Source organism: Poecilia mexicana, unplaced genomic scaffold, assembly GCF_051168715.1.
Source record: "Poecilia mexicana isolate PSO_F unplaced genomic scaffold, ASM5116871v1 scaffold_4, whole genome shotgun sequence".
Classification (NCBI taxonomy): domain Eukaryota; kingdom Metazoa; phylum Chordata; class Actinopteri; order Cyprinodontiformes; family Poeciliidae; genus Poecilia; species Poecilia mexicana.
Window position 1 is genome coordinate 10470470 of NW_028263373.1, and position 19785 is coordinate 10490254.

The window sequence follows — 19785 nt, forward strand, 5'->3', positions numbered from 1 at the left end:
GAGAGAATATTTCACCAGCGTAGAATGGTTCCACTGAATAGTGCAACATTTATATAACTTAGAAAAAGAGTGCATGAAAATATCACATCAAAATAAAATGAAAACTGTCTCAAGAAGTACATAATGGGAATTCTACCATAGGCCCGATAGCCTTGCATCACAAGATTGTCCAAAAATAAGTTAAATATTCCAATGAGAATAATAATAAAACAACCAAAGATCTCAAAGGATCAAGATCTGGCAGGAGGAAAAAAAACAAAAAAAAACAAAACAAAGCTGACAGAAGTATTTTCAGGGCGACCAGGGGTCTGTCAATTTTTTTTGCATTTCTCTGTTTACAGTTGCTTTTTTTTTATTCTGTTCAGCTCACCAGTATCTGTGTGTGTTTGTGTGTTTCAGAGGGGAATCTGTTTACAGCTACGGTGACAGACTTCCTGGCCATTGACGCGGTGATTTATCGCAGCCTTGGGGACAGCCCCGCTCTCCGCACCATCAAGCACGACTCCAAGTGGTTCAGAGGTACCAACAGGCGCTGGCGTGAATGCGCGCGCTCGTCGAGATGCGCTCGTACGTTTGTGCTCTTAAGCGAGTCGCTCCCCCCGCCGCGGTGTGTTCCTGTGTTCAGAATCCACGCCCTCTGCTCCCGCTGTCCGTCAGAGCTGGATAGGCTTGAGTCGAACGTCCACGTTACTCAGGAAGCCTGATGGATGCGTCGGCAGCTGAGGTTCGACTCGGCAGACTGATTGCGCATCAAATTCGATGTTACCGTTGGCACGTGTCGCAGAAAGTCCTGGCTGAGTTATTGGCCGAATCGGCATGAGAGTCGCGTCTCAGAAAAAAATGCCAGCGAGACATAATTCTCTTATTATTTGCTGTGAAATCCCCTTTCAGCATGTAATGAAATTAGGCCTGGCTGGTCCCTCTGTGCCCCTGCCCTCATGTTAACTCCGGCGTTGTGGGAACTAATGCTGCATTCACAAACGGAGACGTTTTTGGGTGCGTAATTTCTCACGAGCCATCTATGCGTTCTTTCTTCCACACAACAACACAGAGCCCTATTTTGTGAGCGCCGTGGAGTGGGGACCTCACATCTACTTCTTCTTCAGAGAGATAGCCATGGAGTTCAACTACTTGGAAAAGGTATGAAAGGAAATCAGATGAAAATGTATTTCCTCTTTTGTGTCTGAATTTTTCATGCAGAGGAGGGAGCCGTCTTTTCATCGCACGCTTTAAAAGGACGTCTGCAGGAATATATGAATGCATTGTTTAGAATACAAACATGAAAGGTGAAGCTGAGCCAGCAGTATTGTTTACATTGGAGCGACGACACTTTTACTCACTGCCACAATGACCTTTTATTATTTTCACTTGTTTGCGTGCGCATCTGATCTAACAAAACACAGAGCGTGATTCTGCTAACCCTGACAAAGATGTTGATTGTTATAGTCTTAATGCCATTTCCTGTGCTGATAACACATCTTTATTAAAAAAGTAATTTCTTTCTTTAAAGCGCATTTGAAAAGCTTGTGAAGTGCCAAATCTAATAAATGAGCAATTCACATTCTGGGGGAAGTGTTTGCAGAAGGTTTCTGGCTTTGACGTGTTTACAGAGAGCAGAGTAAATGGATGCTCAAACGCCGACGGAATTGGGTGTTCAAAGAACCAATTTTGGGGATTCGCTGACATCTTCATGAATAATTGGTGCCGATTTTAGCGTTATTAAACAATGATCTGCCAATCAGGGTTATCGCATTGCAAATGGCACGCAAACGACTTATCACGTCGGAGCCGAAGAGCTTTCGAACGTCTCCTGTTGGAGATAAAAATGCAAACATCCCCAGCTTATCGTCGGTTTTGAGGGTTTTGTCTATGTTATGAGGTCCCGTCACAAAGCCAGCCGTGGCCTGACGTTCACAGGTGGTGGTGTCGCGCGTCGCTCGCGTGTGCAAACGCGACCAGGGCGGCTCGCAGCGCGTCCTGGAGAAGCAGTGGACGTCGTTCCTCAAGGCCCGGCTCAACTGCTCCATTCCCGGAGATTCCCACTTCTATTTCAACCTGCTGCACTCCACCAGCCCGGTCATCAGGATGCACGGCAGGGACATCATCCTGGGCGTGTTCTCCACGCCAGCAAACAGGTAACGACACACGCACATATATCCCCCCCTCTCACAGATTCCAAAAAGATAACATAATTTAACCATTTAAGAAGAACTTTAACTTTATTGAGTGTAAAAGTGAGGCTTTTACCCATTTCACAGTTACCTTGACAGCGTGCCGCATCTCATCTTGTTCATATTTTTTTTTTTCAACTCCTCAGCATTCTTCCGAACTTTATGGAACATATCCTTGCCGATTCAGTAAAAAATACTGTTTTGTTTATTTTAGATTTGCTTTTTATATTTTTGCCTTATGACGCAGGTTGATATAACTTAAACCATTTCCATTAATATATGACTCTCCATGATGTGAATTTAGCATTAAAGTGAATATATTCCTGTCCGTACCAACTTCAGCATCACTTGCTATGTACAGTAATGTTTTGTTGCACTTTCCATTCCACGTTTCCATTTTATTGGATATGGAAACGAGCAATAGAAGAAAACCTGTTCAGGGCTCCAGACAAATAATTTTCATCATGTTATCCCTTGACAGGAGACCCTTCTGTGGCGAGCCATGTCCGACACATTTTATTTCCATTTTTTAGTCATTCTTTTTCTTTCTGGTGAGAAAAAAGGCGTTACTTCTACCGCTTGAACCGTCACGTTTTTGGTAGTGCAAAGTCATGTCTGACAGACATGATTTTAAAAACTGATAATTGCTTGTGGACGTTGTTTGCACCAGCATTTTATTTAAACATCCAACTAAGGGGATTGGAACTGCTCCCTGTTTTAGGAAGCTTTGTGTTTTATCAGCGTCTTGAAGAAAGTTGCACGTCAGGCTAATGAATGGGGGAAAAAAATCTGAAGAGTGAATATACCGTGTTATCTAACCCAGACTTTGTCAGAGCTTTGCTTACTTGGAGATGGATATAATTAGTGACTGAAATCACAGAAAATGGGTAAGGAAAACAGCTTCGATATTCAAGAACAGCTGGATCCACATGAATAAAAACCCATTTTAGCCTCCTTCAAACAGAGACCTAGGCAGACCCCCCACCCCCACCCCCACCCCCTGTGTGTAGTCGCATTCACATGGCACACCTTGAAATTTGATTGAACCGCTGCTGTTTGTTCATTCATCTCTGAAGCTAAAAACAGCGAGTCTTCCCACGGACCCCAACGGAGTTCCAGAAAAATCTCAGTGGTGATGTCAAGGTGCAGAGGTCAAGATGGGAAGCGAGTGTGGTGGAGGGTCAGGGTCGCAAGGAGCAACATGGAGACTGAGGGGAATTTAAAGGCTCAAATACAATACAAGCAGTAAACTAGAGGAACTGTTGAGCTAGGAAACAAGGGAATGCGAGACAATATTATTTATGTACACCCCATGATGAGCTATTTATGATCTAAATATAGAGCTATGCTTTAATTACAACAATACTAATGCACACAGAGGAATTAATTTCTGCTTATTCTTTGATGTTTCCAATACTTATTTTCCCATTTCCTCTTTCACACAGAGTAATCTCCTTGCTACGCATTTTTTAGTACATCTACACAAATCACTGTACATGGCGTCGTTCTAAACCTCGTGTGGTCCCTGTTAAAAAAAAAAAAAAAAAATGTAGAAACTTTTTGTTTCCCTGCGGTAAAAAATGTGGTTTGCCACTAGATACTGAGCTATAGTACAAGGATTGTAATGGAGGTAAAAAAAACCCAAAAAAAACTGAGTTTTCCAAAAGCTTCCAGAGCTCAGTGTAAGCGATCTGCAGCACAGAGCAAAGTGGTATGTTTGGATCACCATAACAACCATGGGACTCTTAACATGCCAGCTGGTGTTTGGGAATGATGTGAGAAAAAGCCTTTTTCTGTACTTGGATCACAAAAGTAAGCATGTGGAGTTCAAGCACTTCATGAACTCCAAATGGAGGCATCAGTCAGCTGAAACCAAAAGCGCTCTTTACCGCCTTGTCAGGTACGACTCTGAAACTAAAACTTGGGTCTAACTGTGTGGAAATTAAGGGGATTTTTGTGGATAAAGTGTTGAGTCTTTGAAGTTCATGCAAAGTTTTATTTTTTATTTTTTGTCAGTGCCTCTGTTCACCTTAGTGTCTACAGTAGAGTGGAGACAATAAGACACAATTTGCAGTGTTGTGATGTAGCTTAACCAGGTATGTTACGTTTTTGGGGATGTCGACATCTTGTTTATGTTTTTAAATATAAAAATATCAACTAACATTCTAGCAACAATTTTGTGATGCAATAAAGCCGAATCGCTCGCACCATAAGGAACTCCCTAAATTTCACAAATTCAAATAAAATAAAATGCCTTTTAGAGTTATGGTTGCTGGAAAACCTACCAAGCTTTCTTTTTTTTTTTTTTTTTAATCCCAGCATATTAATATATGCATTTTTTTTTTTTTTTTTTTTGGAATATAAACAAATACATCATTTAATAGTAAATCTTTTGCATCTTTGCTACTGACAGAGGAAGAAAGAAAAAATTGGTGTGAACAAAATGGAAGATGAGAAGTATGATAAGTCCAAGGACAGGGAAGTCTGTAATGGACAACACGTGTGCCTCCCACTCCCTGAGACCTAAAAGTGTTTCATCAGCTGCATCTTATCTGCGTGTTTGGAAGAATACGCCGCGGGAGAGTGGGCCGCTGCCTGCAGAGTCAGATGGATGCCTCACATATGCAGACTCGTACACAAATAAGCACATTTTCCGAAAACAATTAAAACAGTTCCCTGATAAAAGCTTTTACTTCTCTGCACAAAGGATGGGAGGACCACCTGAACACACAAACACACACAAACGGTCAACCCGTGCTCTGGTAAGCTGCCCTTGGGTCTTGTTTTAAATAACCGCCAGGCAAGGCAGAAATGGAGGTTCTCGGAGAAAAGATACGGATGCGTAAAGGTGGAGGAAAATGAGCAGGAATTATCGCAGAGAACGTGTGAGGTGAGCTGCAAAAACTCCCCATAGGCCCCTCGTGGCCCGCTGCGGCACGCCGGCAAAGTGCTTGCCAGACAAATTGCCTTGGCTGGCAGAGTGTAGTGGAAACAGCATGAAGCAGGACCTTGGAGGAAGGTAATAGCTGTTCACTCCTACCACTTGGCCCGCTGCAACATCCACCAGGCCGCACCGTGGTACGGGAGTGACGAAATGAAGTCGACGATTTATTGTTCTACATTCTGCGGGAGCTCAGCTCCTCCTGTGCCCACGCTCTCCAGGGGTTATTTTACCACCACGTACCAGCTGCATTCACCGAATGTTTTTTGGCCTCTTTTTTTTTTTTTTTTTCCAAAATATACCATGGAGATTCTGAGTACGAGGGCAACAACAAAGAAAAAAAAAAAAAAAGTTTTTGGCTGGTTCAGTATTAGCTGGTTTTTGTTCTGCCAGTTGCCATTTGCATTGACTGACGTGGGCTCTTTGGGTTTAATAGAGCTGTGTATAATTTCCCTCGCATTGTAAATGAAATCGCGTGCGCCCTGAAAGCGGGACGCCGTCTCTGGCTTTCCGTGCGGAGAATCCTGCGTGACAGTCGGATGTCCCTCTGGGAAAAAACACAGCAGCAACGAGGAGAAGGAGGAGAACAGGTTTATGATGCCACGAAGAATGCGACACTGGGGAGATTGCACAGATGTGCAGGATAAACCTCCTGCACGCCCTGCGGGCCCACAAACAGACTAGGCAAAGGAATACATAATAAGGTCACAAGCTGAAGTTACAGAAACTGGTACTGGAGAATGACGCTCCACGAGTCCGACTGGAAACCAGTGTCACGAGAGAAATGTGTGGAGAATATTTGGACCTCGACCTAAAAGCAGCTCAAGGCACCAGTGGTAAACATTCAAGGAAAACATCTTTAATTAAAATATTAAATTGTGACTTGTGAATAGGCTATAGGTTTTTGTGCAGTTTGTGTTTTAGGTGAGATCACGTTTCTTGCACTCTTTGACTGTTTACAACTCATTTTCCAAATTATGGAAGTTTTTTTTTTATTTTTATTTTTACTGCAAAGCATGAAACTTTGCATCCCTCACTCTGACCATTCAGAATCTGTATGAATAAAGATGATCTTTGCAGGAAGTGGACCCATGAATGATATTCTGCTTAGGTCCCGACACAATCATGGGCTGGCCCCGCCTCTAAGTTTATCTGAATAACAGATGATAGTTGGTAGTTTTGAACTCATGAGTTGCAATTTTTTATTTTTTTTTTAATGGACATTATTAAATATAGTATGACCTTCTGTGCTTGATCAATTTGAGCTGCTTTGGAGATGTATCCTTTCTGGAGATAATTGATTTAGCAGATCTTTATTTCAATTTCATTGAGGAATGTGGAGAATAACTAGCTGCATCCTATAATTAAAGGATTAGATTAAAGATCTCCTGACTGTTGTTTTTTTCCCTTATTTTTCTCACTTATCTCTGGAACCCATCATGTGACTGATAAGATGTGCAATTTCATGCCGTCTGAGAGTTTTTAAACAATAGGGCTGCTCATTCAAACAGACGGCATATGCATCCAGCCTGCAGAAGTTTATCTGAAAATAAAAACGAAGCACAACGAAGAGCCACAGAGGAGGAGAAAAAAAAATCAACAAAAGAAAGTGAGAGAAACTACTTTGGAAATGAGAATAATAAAAGACAGTTGTGAGAGGAAAACAGCCCGAGGCCTTTTGGCTTTCTTCCGTTAGATTTGGAGTCATGCACAGGGCAAAGCCAGTGACCTGCAAGCAGAGTGATGGGAGGGTGGAGAGGTTGGTGAGGGTAGAGAAAGCTGGCAGAGCTGGCAGACGTATCACATCTAACATCTGGTGCCTTCAGTCCTTAGAGGGAAGCTGCATCGGACACATTTAAAGGACTGTGAGAAAGTATTTGCCCCCTCAGACTTCTTCTGTTTTACGCTTTTATCACACTGTTACGTCCACCAAGGGCACAACATATTTGAGGACACGAGACAAGAATGAGTGTTCAGCAAAATATTTTATTCTTAAACTCTCTTGAACTTTGGTTTGTTTGGTTCAACTGCTTCTGATTTTCTGTGAAGAAAAAGAGAGTTAAATGCCCTCAGTTTCCCGCGTCCCAAAAAAAAAAAAAAAAGAAAAACAAAACCCCAAAAGTATTAACAGAAAGTTGGACCTGGTGAGCCGATCAAACAGAACAAAATGGTACAGCAGGGGGCCAACCCTACACAGGGCCGTCGAAGCCCCTACTAGTACCGGACTAAAGCAAAAAAGAACCTAATGCAAAAGAAAGATCGAAACCAGGACAACCGGTCCCACCAGGCCAAAATCACAATGAAAAGCAAACAAACAAAGGCTAACAGAAATACCGCATGGCAGGCTGGAAACGTCAGCTGTGGCCCACAGCGACTGGACGTGTGCGCACCGCGTCGAGACGCGTCCCCGGTGGTGGTGGAGCGAGTGGAAGGGCGGAGATCCCAACATGCCGAAACCCAGCCTATTTATAGGCGGACCAGCAGCGCCACAAATTAACGTAATCAAACGATCAAAAATAAGAAATTATCCAAACTCCAAATTATATTAACAAAAGGTCATTCAACTAAAGTCTATAAGAAAACAGAGAGAAAATAGACAAAAATCATAATGTGCCCGAAGCACATAACACACACTTAAATGTTTCTGGTCATTAAGTATTTTTTTATAGCAGTAAAAAAAAAAAAAAGAGTAAATACGACAATTTAGTATTCAGATAATTGTTTCATTTATCACAGGAAAAAAAAAATCCAAGTCATCCTGACTCAATGTGAAAAAGTAATTTGCTCTTGTGCTTTTATAACTAGGTGACGACAGCTGCAGTCAGGTTTTTTCCAAAAAGTACATTTTTACATCTCTATGGTAATTTCAGCCTGCTCTTTTTTTTTCTTTTTCCATGAATTGTAATTCAGCCATATTGGAGTGTTTTTTTTTTTTGTTTTTTTTTTTTAGAATAATCATCCCGTTTAAGGTCATGCCACAGCACTTCAGTCAGCCTTGTTTTATTGGCATTCAGAGATGGATTTACTGGAGAGCTTTGAATCACTGTCCTGCTGCATAAGCCAAGTGTGCTTCAGTTTAAGTTCACAAATAGACGTCATCTTTCAGGATTTTGTGTGAAAGAGTAGAATTCATTTCTCCACCATAAGTCGCCCACATCTTAAAGGAGCAAAGCACTCCGTACCAGCAGACGGCCACCACCATGTTGGACTGTCTGTGTGATGATCATTTGCTTTAAAAAATAAAAATAAAAAAATCTAATCTAAGCTACCTTTTTATGATATTAAAGAGGATCAGTGTGACAAACGAGCAAATCAGAGAAAATCTATATAGAACTATGACTGGGCTGATGTATCACAATCTTTCATATCAGTGCTTTAAATATTCAAAATACTATCAAATCGGTCACATGACATTTCCTTTTTTAACCACAATTTCCTCGTTTTCTTCTTTCACTCCACGTCGTTCCTTTTTATTTTTAAGCAGTTCTGAGGGATGGTCGCTGAAACCTGGAAGTGCTGCTGCGCAGTAGTTATTCCGCAAGTGTTGCTAGGTAACCAAAGAGTGAGTGAGTTAGTTGATACTCTAACCTTACCTGCCTACAACCCCCAGAATGCTGTGCAGTTCTGGATTCCGTCAGACGTGTTTTCTATTGATATTGGTCACATGTGTATCAGGATAGATATTTCTATTGCCTCATCCTATTAAGGGGGTAAATGCTTTTTCCCATCACTGTATGACTACTGCTTCGCTTCTCTAGCCAGGCTTGAGTCATTTCCCTGCTTGTAAATGTCTGTAAATGATAAATACAGATCAGCTTGACCCGATCAAGTAGCACGTCGTGAGAGCACGGTTCCCAGCTGCAGCCAGAAAATCCATCCCAACAAACGCCGCTCCCTTCACACACTCCTGGAAGTGACCCTGAGCTCAGAACATAACCCAAGAGGGACTAAAAACCAACAGCTGGACATTTATTTTAAAGTAAAAGACAGAAAAAGGAACAAACAGCTGAAATTCATGCAGCGGCGGATAACAAGTGGTTCGGTCTCTGTGGATATTCCTAAAGTAGTTCGAAGATTTCTCTCCGTGTACGTAGTTACTCATTGACGAGGACACTTTCACAACAGAGTGGAGCAGCAAGCATGGTGTTTTCTTTGTTTCTTTAAACTCATCTCTTATCTCGTCCTGACAGATCTCCCCTCTTTTCTCAGAGTGCCTTAAAAGACACAAATGTAGCATCAGGCTCAGCAGAGACAGCCTGACTGTTTGGACGCCTCTTGGTTTGCTGTAAATGTCTCTTTGTGTTTATTTGCACGGGGGTGCACCGGACACTTCTCCGAGCGGCCGGGTTCATGAGCGGTTAAACAGCCTCTGAGGTGCGCCGGGCTTTTTACTGGAATGTTTTTGTGGGTTCATTTCCTTTACGAGAACCCTTCCCTCCTCCTCCTTGTGGGGAACTGAATTTTGAGTGACTCATTTCCTATTGTTGCTTTATATTCCAGGAATTTCCGCCAGGATCTTTTCTCGGGCCTAATATAGCTTTCCTATCTGCTGCATATCTATGTACGATGAGCCCAGAGCTGATACTGTCTCTCCTTTCTTTATTCTCAGTGTGTATCAGTCATAATTTCCTTTATGCTCCGCTGTAGGCTCCCAAAAAATAAAAAGCAGAGAGTTTGTCATCTCAGCTGGGCTCCGAATTCTTTTACAGTGTGTACATCTGAGTTTATTTTTATCGTTAGGTTTTTGGGGGTTTTTTTTTAGTGTGGGTTCAATCCTCTTTCTTTCCTTTTTATGTTATTTTTTTTTTCTCTCTGCTGCCTTGTTGGAGAGTAGAGCTGGCTTGACACGGGGCTGACAGTCATTTTGTGTCAGCTCAAAGTGCTTCATCTGCCTCCGTCTCACCATCCCGTCTCCTTCTCTGCAGCATACCGGGTTCGGCTGTGTGCGCTTTTGACATGGAGCAGCTGGCTGCTGTGTTTGATGGAAGGTTTAAGGAGCAGAAATCTCCGGAGTCTATTTGGACGCCTGTTCCAGATGAACTCATCCCAAAGCCAAGGTGAAGCCAGATGGCGGTGCTCACAATGCATGCACCTGTGGTTTCAGATTGTTATCAACAAGCTGGGAGAATGACAATGCCGTTCTGAAACATGATGCCACCGCAAAAAGTGTATTTTTTTTTTTTTTTTTACAGAGCTTTGCAAAAGTGTTCATACCTAGTGTATGTTGTGAGATCTGTTCCTGGTCCGACACACCTGAATCGAATGGCTAAATCACATCCTCAGCAAGTAGTCACCTTTTTCTAAGTCCTGCCAGTGATCAGTCAGGTGTGCTGGAACCGAAAAACATCTAAGATTTGTCAGACACTGGTCTTTGAGGACTGGACTTTGACACTTGTGCATTAAAGAAACAAACTTCAGCGTGTAGATAACTGGGTTTTTTACGATTTATTGAGTAGACCAACACAAAGTACTCCACCACAGTGAAGCAAAAAGGAAATATATTTACAAATAAAATGTATAATCGTGCTGTGTGAAAAGGTATTTAACCCACTTAATCTGACTGCCCTTTGTGAAATTCAGTCTTGGCACAAGTTGCAGCTGTTCTGTGAAGGATTTTTGAGAACATCAACGATCAAACAGCCTGATGAAGACCAAGAAGAGCAGCAGACTAGTTGGGAAGAAATCTGTGGTGAAGATGAAAGCAGGGTTGGGTTAGAGAACAATATTCTGAGCTTTGAACATTTTACAGAGCACTGTTGAGCCATCAGGAAAACAGGAATTAATGGCTGCCTTTCCACGTAAGCCACCCAAAGCGTACACGGGATCAATTACGGCTTGTTTTTTTTTTTTTCTTTTTCTTTCCGCTTCACAATTTGTTACTACTTTGTGTTGGTCACCAAATTAAATATGTTGAAGTTTGTGGGTGTCCCAAAACAAAATGTGAAGGAGTACATGGGGTGTGGATACTTTTGCATGTCACTGTACCACTTGTGGCATTTTCACAGTCAGGCATTCATTACATGACTAAAGTGTCGTCTGCTGTAGGCTCCCTATTAAAACCTAAAACATTTGTTTTAGGTTTTAATAAAAAAAAATAAAAATAACATTTTGGAAAAACATATTGAAGAATGTTGGAAAATAAAGAGTAAATGAGGAAAACTCTGTTTTCATTGGAGTCTTGCTACCAAAGAATTTCTATGTGAATGTGAGTCATTCAGACAGTCTAGACTGTCCTCTTAATAATGTATCATTATGGAGACATGAGTGGCTTGATGTTGTCAGATCGATTCGCTCCCCTCTTTTTGACGCGCGCCGTCTTGTTGTCCCCAGACCCGGTGGCTGCGCCGTCCAAGGATCCAAGTTTAATTCCTCCAACTCGTTCCCCGACGAGATGCTGAACTTCGTCAAGACCCATCCCCTGATGGACGAAGCGGTTCCATCACTCGGACAAAGACCTTGGATTGTGAGGACCATGGTCAGGTGAGAACCCGGTGAAAAACTGGCTCGGCTGTTTTGCATCCTACTTCACAGGTAATTAAATATAAATTATACAAGACTTTGTGAAGTGTAGCTCTGTGGTAGGTTGGTATGTTTTCAGGACGTTAGATATGCAATAAAATGAAGAACATGACCATTATTACCCTGCCTGGTTTTTAATATATAATAATTATCAACAAGCTGTTGCATCCTGAAATCTGGAAGGCTGATTCGTTTCCTGCTTTATCATTTTTAGCTGAACAATTATAACATGATTTTTCAGGGGTTTTTTTTCCTGCACTTTTATTTTTTCTTTACCTCAAACAAACCTTCTCTGCCAAATCGGATTTGCCTCAATGTCTACCTTTATCTTTGAATCAGAATCCAATCAGTTTTTGACTAATATAACCACTTAGCTCAGATGTTTGATTCTGAGCTAACACAATCCATGGGTCTCCTCTGCCTTTTTCTTTATCAAAGCATATCACTGGATTATGTTTACATGCATCCCAATGTTATCAATCCTTTAAAGATCCCGTCATATTTTTCCACCTGGCAAAAGAAAGATCTGCTATGTTTGGGTTGATGAACAAACGGATGGATGGATGACTTTTGCTGAGCACCCATTTATAGAGAATAATCAGTAGAACTTATTCATATTTGAATTACTTTCAAACTTCATATATATCAACATTCTGTATCATATTTCACTGATTAGTTGTCCAGGAAACACAGATGAATGTACAATGAGATGTGAATGAGCTAAATCGTTGCTGGTAGAGCTTATGATAATAGTCCCCATTCTTTTAAATGTTTTCCTGCTCTATCACGACTGATTCAAATCCCTGAATTACCTCCTCAGCATGTCATCAATCTCTGCAGGGGCCTGGTAATCAAGTATCCATTTGATTCAGGTGTGTTGAATCAGGGAAAGATCTAAAACCTGCAGGAGTCCAGCTCTTAACGGCTGACTTTGGACAACACTGAGCTATAGTGTTATCCATAAACATTAATGGATGCTTGTTGTGTAATTCTCCACTCATTACCTTATATATGGAGTCCACCATCCACCAGGGTACTATGGAGACAGAGAATATTATAAGATATCGCACAACGTGGCTTCTATTCCCATCTATTCGCTCACTCAGTCAGGACTGTGTGTAGCGTCACTGTGCTCTGCTATTGTTGCTTTTTAAATCCGTTCACTCGACTGATATTAATAATGACTGAAATGTCTGGTTTAATTAGTTTATTATTCAAATTTAATAAGTTTCTACTGTGGATTTCACTTCATTCTCCAGTTGCTCAAGATAAACGACATATTTTGATTTCGCTTCATGCGGCTCTGTACGTTTCACTTTAGCCAATTTGTTTTAATGGACTTGAATCATACGGTGGCCTCCAGGAGATTCTTGACAACACTTTTAGCTTTCAAAAGTGGAAGGCCTTGAATGAGCTGCTTCACTCTGTGGCATTCATACCAGCACTCTGACTCTCTCCTGTGGTTCAGGTACCAGCTGAATAAGATTGTGGTGGATACAGAAGCCGGGCCGTACAGGAACCGCACCGTCCTCTTCCTTGGGTCCAGCAGAGGAACCATCCTCAAGTTTCTCATTATGCCAAACCAAGACAACACGGTGACCAGCAGCAACATCTTTCTGGAGGAACTGGAAGGATTTAACCCTGACAAGTAAGACTACAGAGTAGCACTGGGGGATCAAATTGGTTGTGAATCACAATTTTGAGCTTATTTATAGTCTGTTTTTTGAAAACTTTGACCTTCCAATACCATTTTTAAACAACAAATAATAACACCTTATGTTAGTGATCAGTCTTCATAGAAAATGGTATTTGTTTTAAATAGCATCTGCCCCCAACTTTTCTTTTTGCTGCTTTTGAGTCATTTTCCCACATCAGTTTTATATTGTTAGAGTAACCTGTTTGCTAAAATATCTGATTTTTGAATATCCAACCAGTCGGCCACCTTGGGTCAAGCTGAAAATAAGTGGATTATATTTACCACATTTCTCAATGAATCACAAGCTAAAATTAAAGAATAGAAATTAAAAAAAATGCTTGAGAAAGTAAAATGGATTCAAAAAAGTGGAAAACTATTCACATACTCTGATTTAGATAGCTTATCCATTTCATTTGCGTATTATAAATCAAAAAGTATAAATATATCAGAGGAAGGTAATTTATATATATATATGCGGAAGCTCATTAGTTTGGGCATTTTCTGATCAATTGCCATAAATCAGGGAGGTGGCTTTTGAACAAACAAAACCAGTAGAGTGATGTATTTTAATGTAAAACTGTCTAAATGCAGAGATTAAGATCTCACGTTAAAACAGTTTAATCGTGAAAAAACCCACAATGTTTTTGAAAAAAAAAAAACCGCTGTTTTTATTTATTTTTTTGTTTTGTTTTTCATTTTCAAATTTCATTTCAAACTGGTAGAGAGCTAAAGTTATGGTTCCAGTGCTTATCTAGTGCTGGTGCCAGTTTTCAACTGGCTCTGCAAGAAAACAATTGTGCTCTTCCTCCACCTGGGGGGACGAGTTGTAGTCGCATCATTAGGTCATTGTAAGCATTTAAATCAGTTATTGTTTGATCCTCCCTGTTCTGTGTTTCTGTGAAGGAGCACGGTACAAAGACACAGCTACACAAAGCAAATCCTTTGATTTTTCCCAATATTACTGCAAAAGAGAACCATTTTCCACAATCACCAGCTAAATTTAAAATTTCAGTTTTAAGCAACAGGCGGCGACTGTGAATGCTTCACAGTCCTAATCAGCTGGTCCTTTAATAACATTTGCAGCACTGGAATACAGAGTTAGTTCATGGATTCAGTGGAATATAATCAGCTGCGAGCTCGGCTGTAAACAGGACATTGACCTACTTAAACTTCAGCATGGACGATTTGAAGAACTGTGGGAAGATGAGAGACAGTTGGTTTGTGTTATTTTGGTGCTAATGCAATTTTGATGCAATTTTCAAAGGTGTTTTTTTGTTTGAAATTTGACAGATCAAAACCAAACTGAACTCTGAAGTCTTAAACATTGCACTCAAAATGTTTTGATTGTCTGTCGTATCCTTTAGCCTTCCTCCATCTTCTGATGAAAGCGATTTTTCTTTGTTTAGTCCAGAAGCAAAGTCATGCTGGGGGAGCAACCAGTTTTTGGATCCAGAGCTTTTAAAATTAGAAAGATAAAGAACTGGTTTGGTAGAAAAGGCCTCAAAATAGTAATTTTCAACATTTTAATGTTGGTGTCCTGTTTCAAATGTGCTTTTGATTTAATTGATGCTCAACAATATCTAATAAACACTGTCAGGAAGATGAAGTATACATTGAGAAAAACAAAAAATGCCAGCAAAACTCAGCAATCTAGATGCAATTCAACATCAGTTCACAGTTGTGACTGATGGATAACTATTTTAAGATTTTATAGGTAGTTTACCGTATTCAGTAAGGGGCTGGGCAATAAGTTGCATATGATTTTTTCTTATCAACTTGATGGCACTGCACCATCATCAGACAAGGAATTAGGTATATTTTAGTCAGTCGCTCCTAATGATTGCTAAATTGTGCTCAGTTTGATTTTCTCAGATATAAAAAAAAAAAGTTTTAAATTCATATAGAATATGAGCCCTGCTAATAAATGTGTTCATTTGAATGTGTCGACCAAGATATAAATCACTTTGCAGTGTCTGAGACAATCCAATAACATACAAGAAGGAGAACTATGGTAATTAGATGAGACTTGAATTAGAGCCTAATAATCATTATCACAGAATCTGACTGTCCTCTAATGAGGTTGAGACAAACTGTTATGGGCAAACATTAGAAAATAATGAAAGAGACGTGAAAATCCAATCATCCTTGATCTTGACCAAAGTTATTGCCAGGAAGGCAGACCCTCAGTCTTCAGTCTGAATTGAATCCTATTCCTTATCTGCATCTTAGCAAGAGATTGGATTGAACAGGGCCTCTTGTGCTTCTGTAATTAGCATTTTGCACGAGGCGCACAGCTTTGAGACTTCACTTGATCTAGATCATTACGTAGTGAACACTGGATGCATTTCCTTTTCACTCCTTTTTGTGTTTTGTTCTTTGCTGAAATGCAGCGTTCCACATGACAGCAGTGGGGAGAGGGGATAATTGTCACACAGATGCAGGCAGCTTTGGATGGTGATTATCTTTCACTAAGGATAATTAGAGGCATTTAAAAAGAAAGATGTTTCTAAACAATTTCTGTTGTGGTAATTGGGAATATTTCTTGAACTGACTGGCTAAAAACAGACTTTTTTTTTTCTTTAGCTCCTTTCTCATCTCTTTTAACCCATGCTTATGATTTCTGTCACAAATTTGGCAAAATGAGGGACAGTGATTGCTAGAGAAATGTGAGGGAGACAGTTTGACAAATAAGCTGGTGAGGCCTGGAGCCAGTGTGTTAGGAATAATTTGGTGTGCATGGTGAGCTCACCGGGAGGTTACTGACAGTCCAGCTATCACAGCAGGCGTCGGTCTAATCAGGCTACAGCTGCATCTTCCTCCAGGCCTTCGTCACCCTAACCTGTACATCAAAAACAAAAGACCCCTAGAGATTCACGAGAGATTTGAGATTTGAGCTCTCTGGTTTTCAAGCTTTGACCTGCTAATATTAACTTTAGCTGTTTAGATTTGGTCAAAATGTTGATGTTTTTTTTCCTAGACTTCTAGAGAGATGCTGCTTTAAGACAGGATGATCATCGTCTTTTGCTTTTTTTTAAAAAAAAAAGGAAAAAAAAAAAGACAGGATTTGGAGTGATGTCATCTAAAACATATTTCCGCACCTTCTGTTAATGATTAAGAAGTTTAGCATCACAAACTGTAAACAGCAAAAGTCTTCATGTGTTTTTCTTAAAGAATGAAGATCGGCAGCTTCATTTAAAAGATTCCCAAAAGATTTCCAGATCTTCAGAAATTCAGCATTTAGGAGGTTTGAAAGCTTAAAGAGCTAAGAAAGAGAACTTTGCTGGTACACATCTAGAAATCTAGTATTCTGCTGCAGTCAGCTCCAGGTCGGTCTTTCCTTTGCCAGTTTCACAAACCGTTAAATTGTCAAACCACTGATCAGAGCACTGATAGGAAAAAAGATGGGATTTCTGAGTTTCCAACCCACTGGTCATTGTTAAAGGCTGAGCAAGCTGAAAATTTTCCCATTCCAATCATAAGTCAATTTCTCTGTGCATCTCTTAAGAAAAAAAAAAAAAAAAAGTGCGACAAGCACAAAATGTTACTAGCAGTTATTAGTTGCAATTTTAAAACAAAAAGGAGCAAAAACTTTTGAGATGCTGTTTTCCCAAACAGATCCATTACCCATTTAAAGACACACAATGACAGATAAAAAAAACAAAAAAACAAAATGACACATTGACTTGATATAACAGAGCCATTTTAGGTGCTAGTTTCATTTTTTTGACCCAAACACACTGGCTTTCTGTGCAAAGATAAAATGTTTTAGGTATACTGCAGCCTTTCCTACAGTCTGCTGTGAGGCAAATCTATATTCTCAAATGCACCATGCATCTCCTGCTATTTACTTCCCTCACCTGATCTTACTTCTTTAATGTTCTTTGCTCAAGGCTTCTTTACGTTTTCCTCTGCTCTCCAGAACTCTCCCTCCTCATTTCCCTGCATTTCATGATTCTGGCTGTGAAGAATGACTCGCAGCTCGGCCTTAGCAGAATGATATATTCTTCTTAATGACTGTGGGCCATCCACAGTCTTATTACCATAAACCGTCTAGATATAACTAATGCATGGATGCACATGTGAATAATATGGTGTAAATCTGCTGCATGGAGGCAGGTTGTTGCCAGCTCTTGTGGCTCTAAGTGCCAATTAGAGGTGATTTGGATCCTGGCCGCTGTTTTTGAAGGCCAGTCGACCCCTTGAAGTTCCGCAATCAGCCTATTTGGGTTGGCATTTTAACATCGGGCACTTGTCGCTCTCGCTTTTATTACAGTTTTTTTTATTATTATTATTTATAGAGCACTTTTGGCTTGTTTGTGTTTCACAATGAGTCAAGAGAGACGTTTTTTTTGCCCTGTTGCCATGCTCAGATCAAGGTCAGGGGTATAATGTGCGGTCACGAGCTAGTAATTGAAATTGCCTAATGCAAATTCTCTTTGTTTCGTGTGTTCCTGCCCGTTTCTGTGATGCAGGTGTGCTGAGGACTCTATGCAAGCCAGGCAGCTGCTGTCTCTCACTCTGGACCGGGCGAGCCACACACTGCTCCTCGCTTTTCCCTCCTGTGTGGTCAGAGTGCCGGTGGCCCGATGCCAGCTCTATTCCCGATGCATGAAGTAAGCTTGCGAAGCATAAAGCACAAACCAAACCTTAAATGGGCAGTGGGGTAGGAAAAGAAAGTCGGTGACCTTGGAGGGACCATACAACATTTGTCTTTAAGGAGGGTGAAAACTAGAGCTTTGTTAGCTGCAGCAGACCTGAGCTCTGCTGCAGCAAGCTGAGAGAAGCTCAGCTTGAAATAATCTCTGGTCTTAATAAAAGGAATAATACCTAATTATTTCTGAAAACTGAATTGAGTCCCGTTTAAATGATTGAGGTGGTGGGATTGTAAAATATTCAATAAAGGCTTTTAGTTTTGAAACTTTTAAGACCCACTGGGCCTGTTTTATCCCAGTAATATTGAGACTTTGGTGCAAAAACGATTGAAGGGCAAGCTGCAGATGTGACTTTAGGTGTTCTTTACTGGCAAATAGTAGAGTGGATTGATTGAGTGATAAATTTGGTGACGATGGCCGAACCACAATCATATTTCTTAATGGTTTCAGTGACTCCCCTCACAGAGTTCAGCAGAAGTAATGAACAGAAGAGGATTTAAAAACTGAAGGGTTTATTTTTAAAGTAACCACAGCTGTAGTCTGAAAATGTATTCTCATAACAAACATGGCTCTCCCAAATCATAACTCTTCAGTTTTATCGTTTGTAACTGGGGGTGTGTGTGGTGTTGGCCGTTTTAATCCGAGAAACAGAAACTTCAGGCGTGACGTCATCACTCATTATCTCTTTTCACATAAAATACCATAGCGAAACGAGGCAAAATTTTATTCAGCCATGTTCAGACGAATTTTGGGGAAATGTGATGAATTGCTTGTATTTCTGTATGTAGCTGCAGTCTAACTTGATGTCCCCTTTTCAGCTTAATTATTTCCACGCTGGACAATTCTTTATTTACGTAGAATTTATTAAACTGTCATAAAATGAGCAAAAGTCAGACATTGTGCAATGTCGTGTTTGTCCAAGCACCTCTGACGCAGAGACAAAATGACTCCATGTGGTGCTTTTACTTCTATAGAAATATTGCCGGTTCTATATTTTTCCATGACTTGGAAGATGAAACCGATTCCATTGCCTCTGATCACTTGATGATAAAGAATATTATAATTCCCTGGTTCCTGTGTACAATTACACTGGAGCAATTTATAGTTTACATAGTTAGAACATCTGTTTATGATCTTGTGTGTGTGTGTGTGTGTGTGTTTTTTGTTGTTGTTGTTTGTGAAAATGTTAATAACTCAGTCAAGATTCAGGCAGTAAAAGATTTTAAATACAGGGTTTTTTTCTTGAGAAATCCTGAGCTTTGCCACAGCTGCGTTAGAACAGAACTTGCTAATAATTATCAGACACGGACGAACTTCCTCTGCTGTGCTTCAAATCAGCATTGGCTTTAGGATGTATACACAATCAGAGAGCTGTCATGGAAAATGAGTAAATCTTTCACGAGTTACTACATCACAGCCTTCCGTGAAATTGACCAAATGCGTGTTTTTTTGGCTGTGCGCATATTTGTAAGATGATGGCAGCTAAAACTGAAGCCGCCTTATTTTTCCGCGCCTTAAACGACTGCTACTCAATGCTAACCTGTGCTAGTTTGAGTGTAGCTTCCAATGCTTTATTTCTATTTTAATAAACATCAAAACAACAACAAAAAAGTAAAACGACTGGCACTCTTGCCCGACTTTCTTCTGCCAGTTATCATTAAAGTTCAATGATGTGTTGAAGCATTAGTTATTCAAAGGAAATCACAAACAACTCGAAGGAAAAAAAAAACATGCTGCTTTTGGAAAATCTTGAGAAGTTCCTCATGTTGTTTTCATTTGCTCCTTTTATTTATTAGTGGCATGACT

At 40.4% G+C, this 19785-nt stretch overlaps 1 protein-coding gene across 1 annotated transcript in view; it reads left to right on the forward strand.

Annotated features, from left to right (window-relative positions):
• Positions 1-19785, forward strand: part of sema6bb (sema domain, transmembrane domain (TM), and cytoplasmic domain, (semaphorin) 6Bb) — a 173121-nt gene that overhangs the window by 109968 nt on the left and 43368 nt on the right. The window contains exons 8-14 of the mRNA XM_014994751.2: positions 400-519; positions 1052-1140; positions 1918-2135; positions 10038-10169; positions 11443-11592; positions 13100-13279; positions 17800-17940. Coding sequence (XP_014850237.2) covers positions 400-519; positions 1052-1140; positions 1918-2135; positions 10038-10169; positions 11443-11592; positions 13100-13279; positions 17800-17940 — 1030 coding nt within the window. The remainder of the gene's footprint in view (positions 1-399; positions 520-1051; positions 1141-1917; positions 2136-10037; positions 10170-11442; positions 11593-13099; positions 13280-17799; positions 17941-19785) is intronic.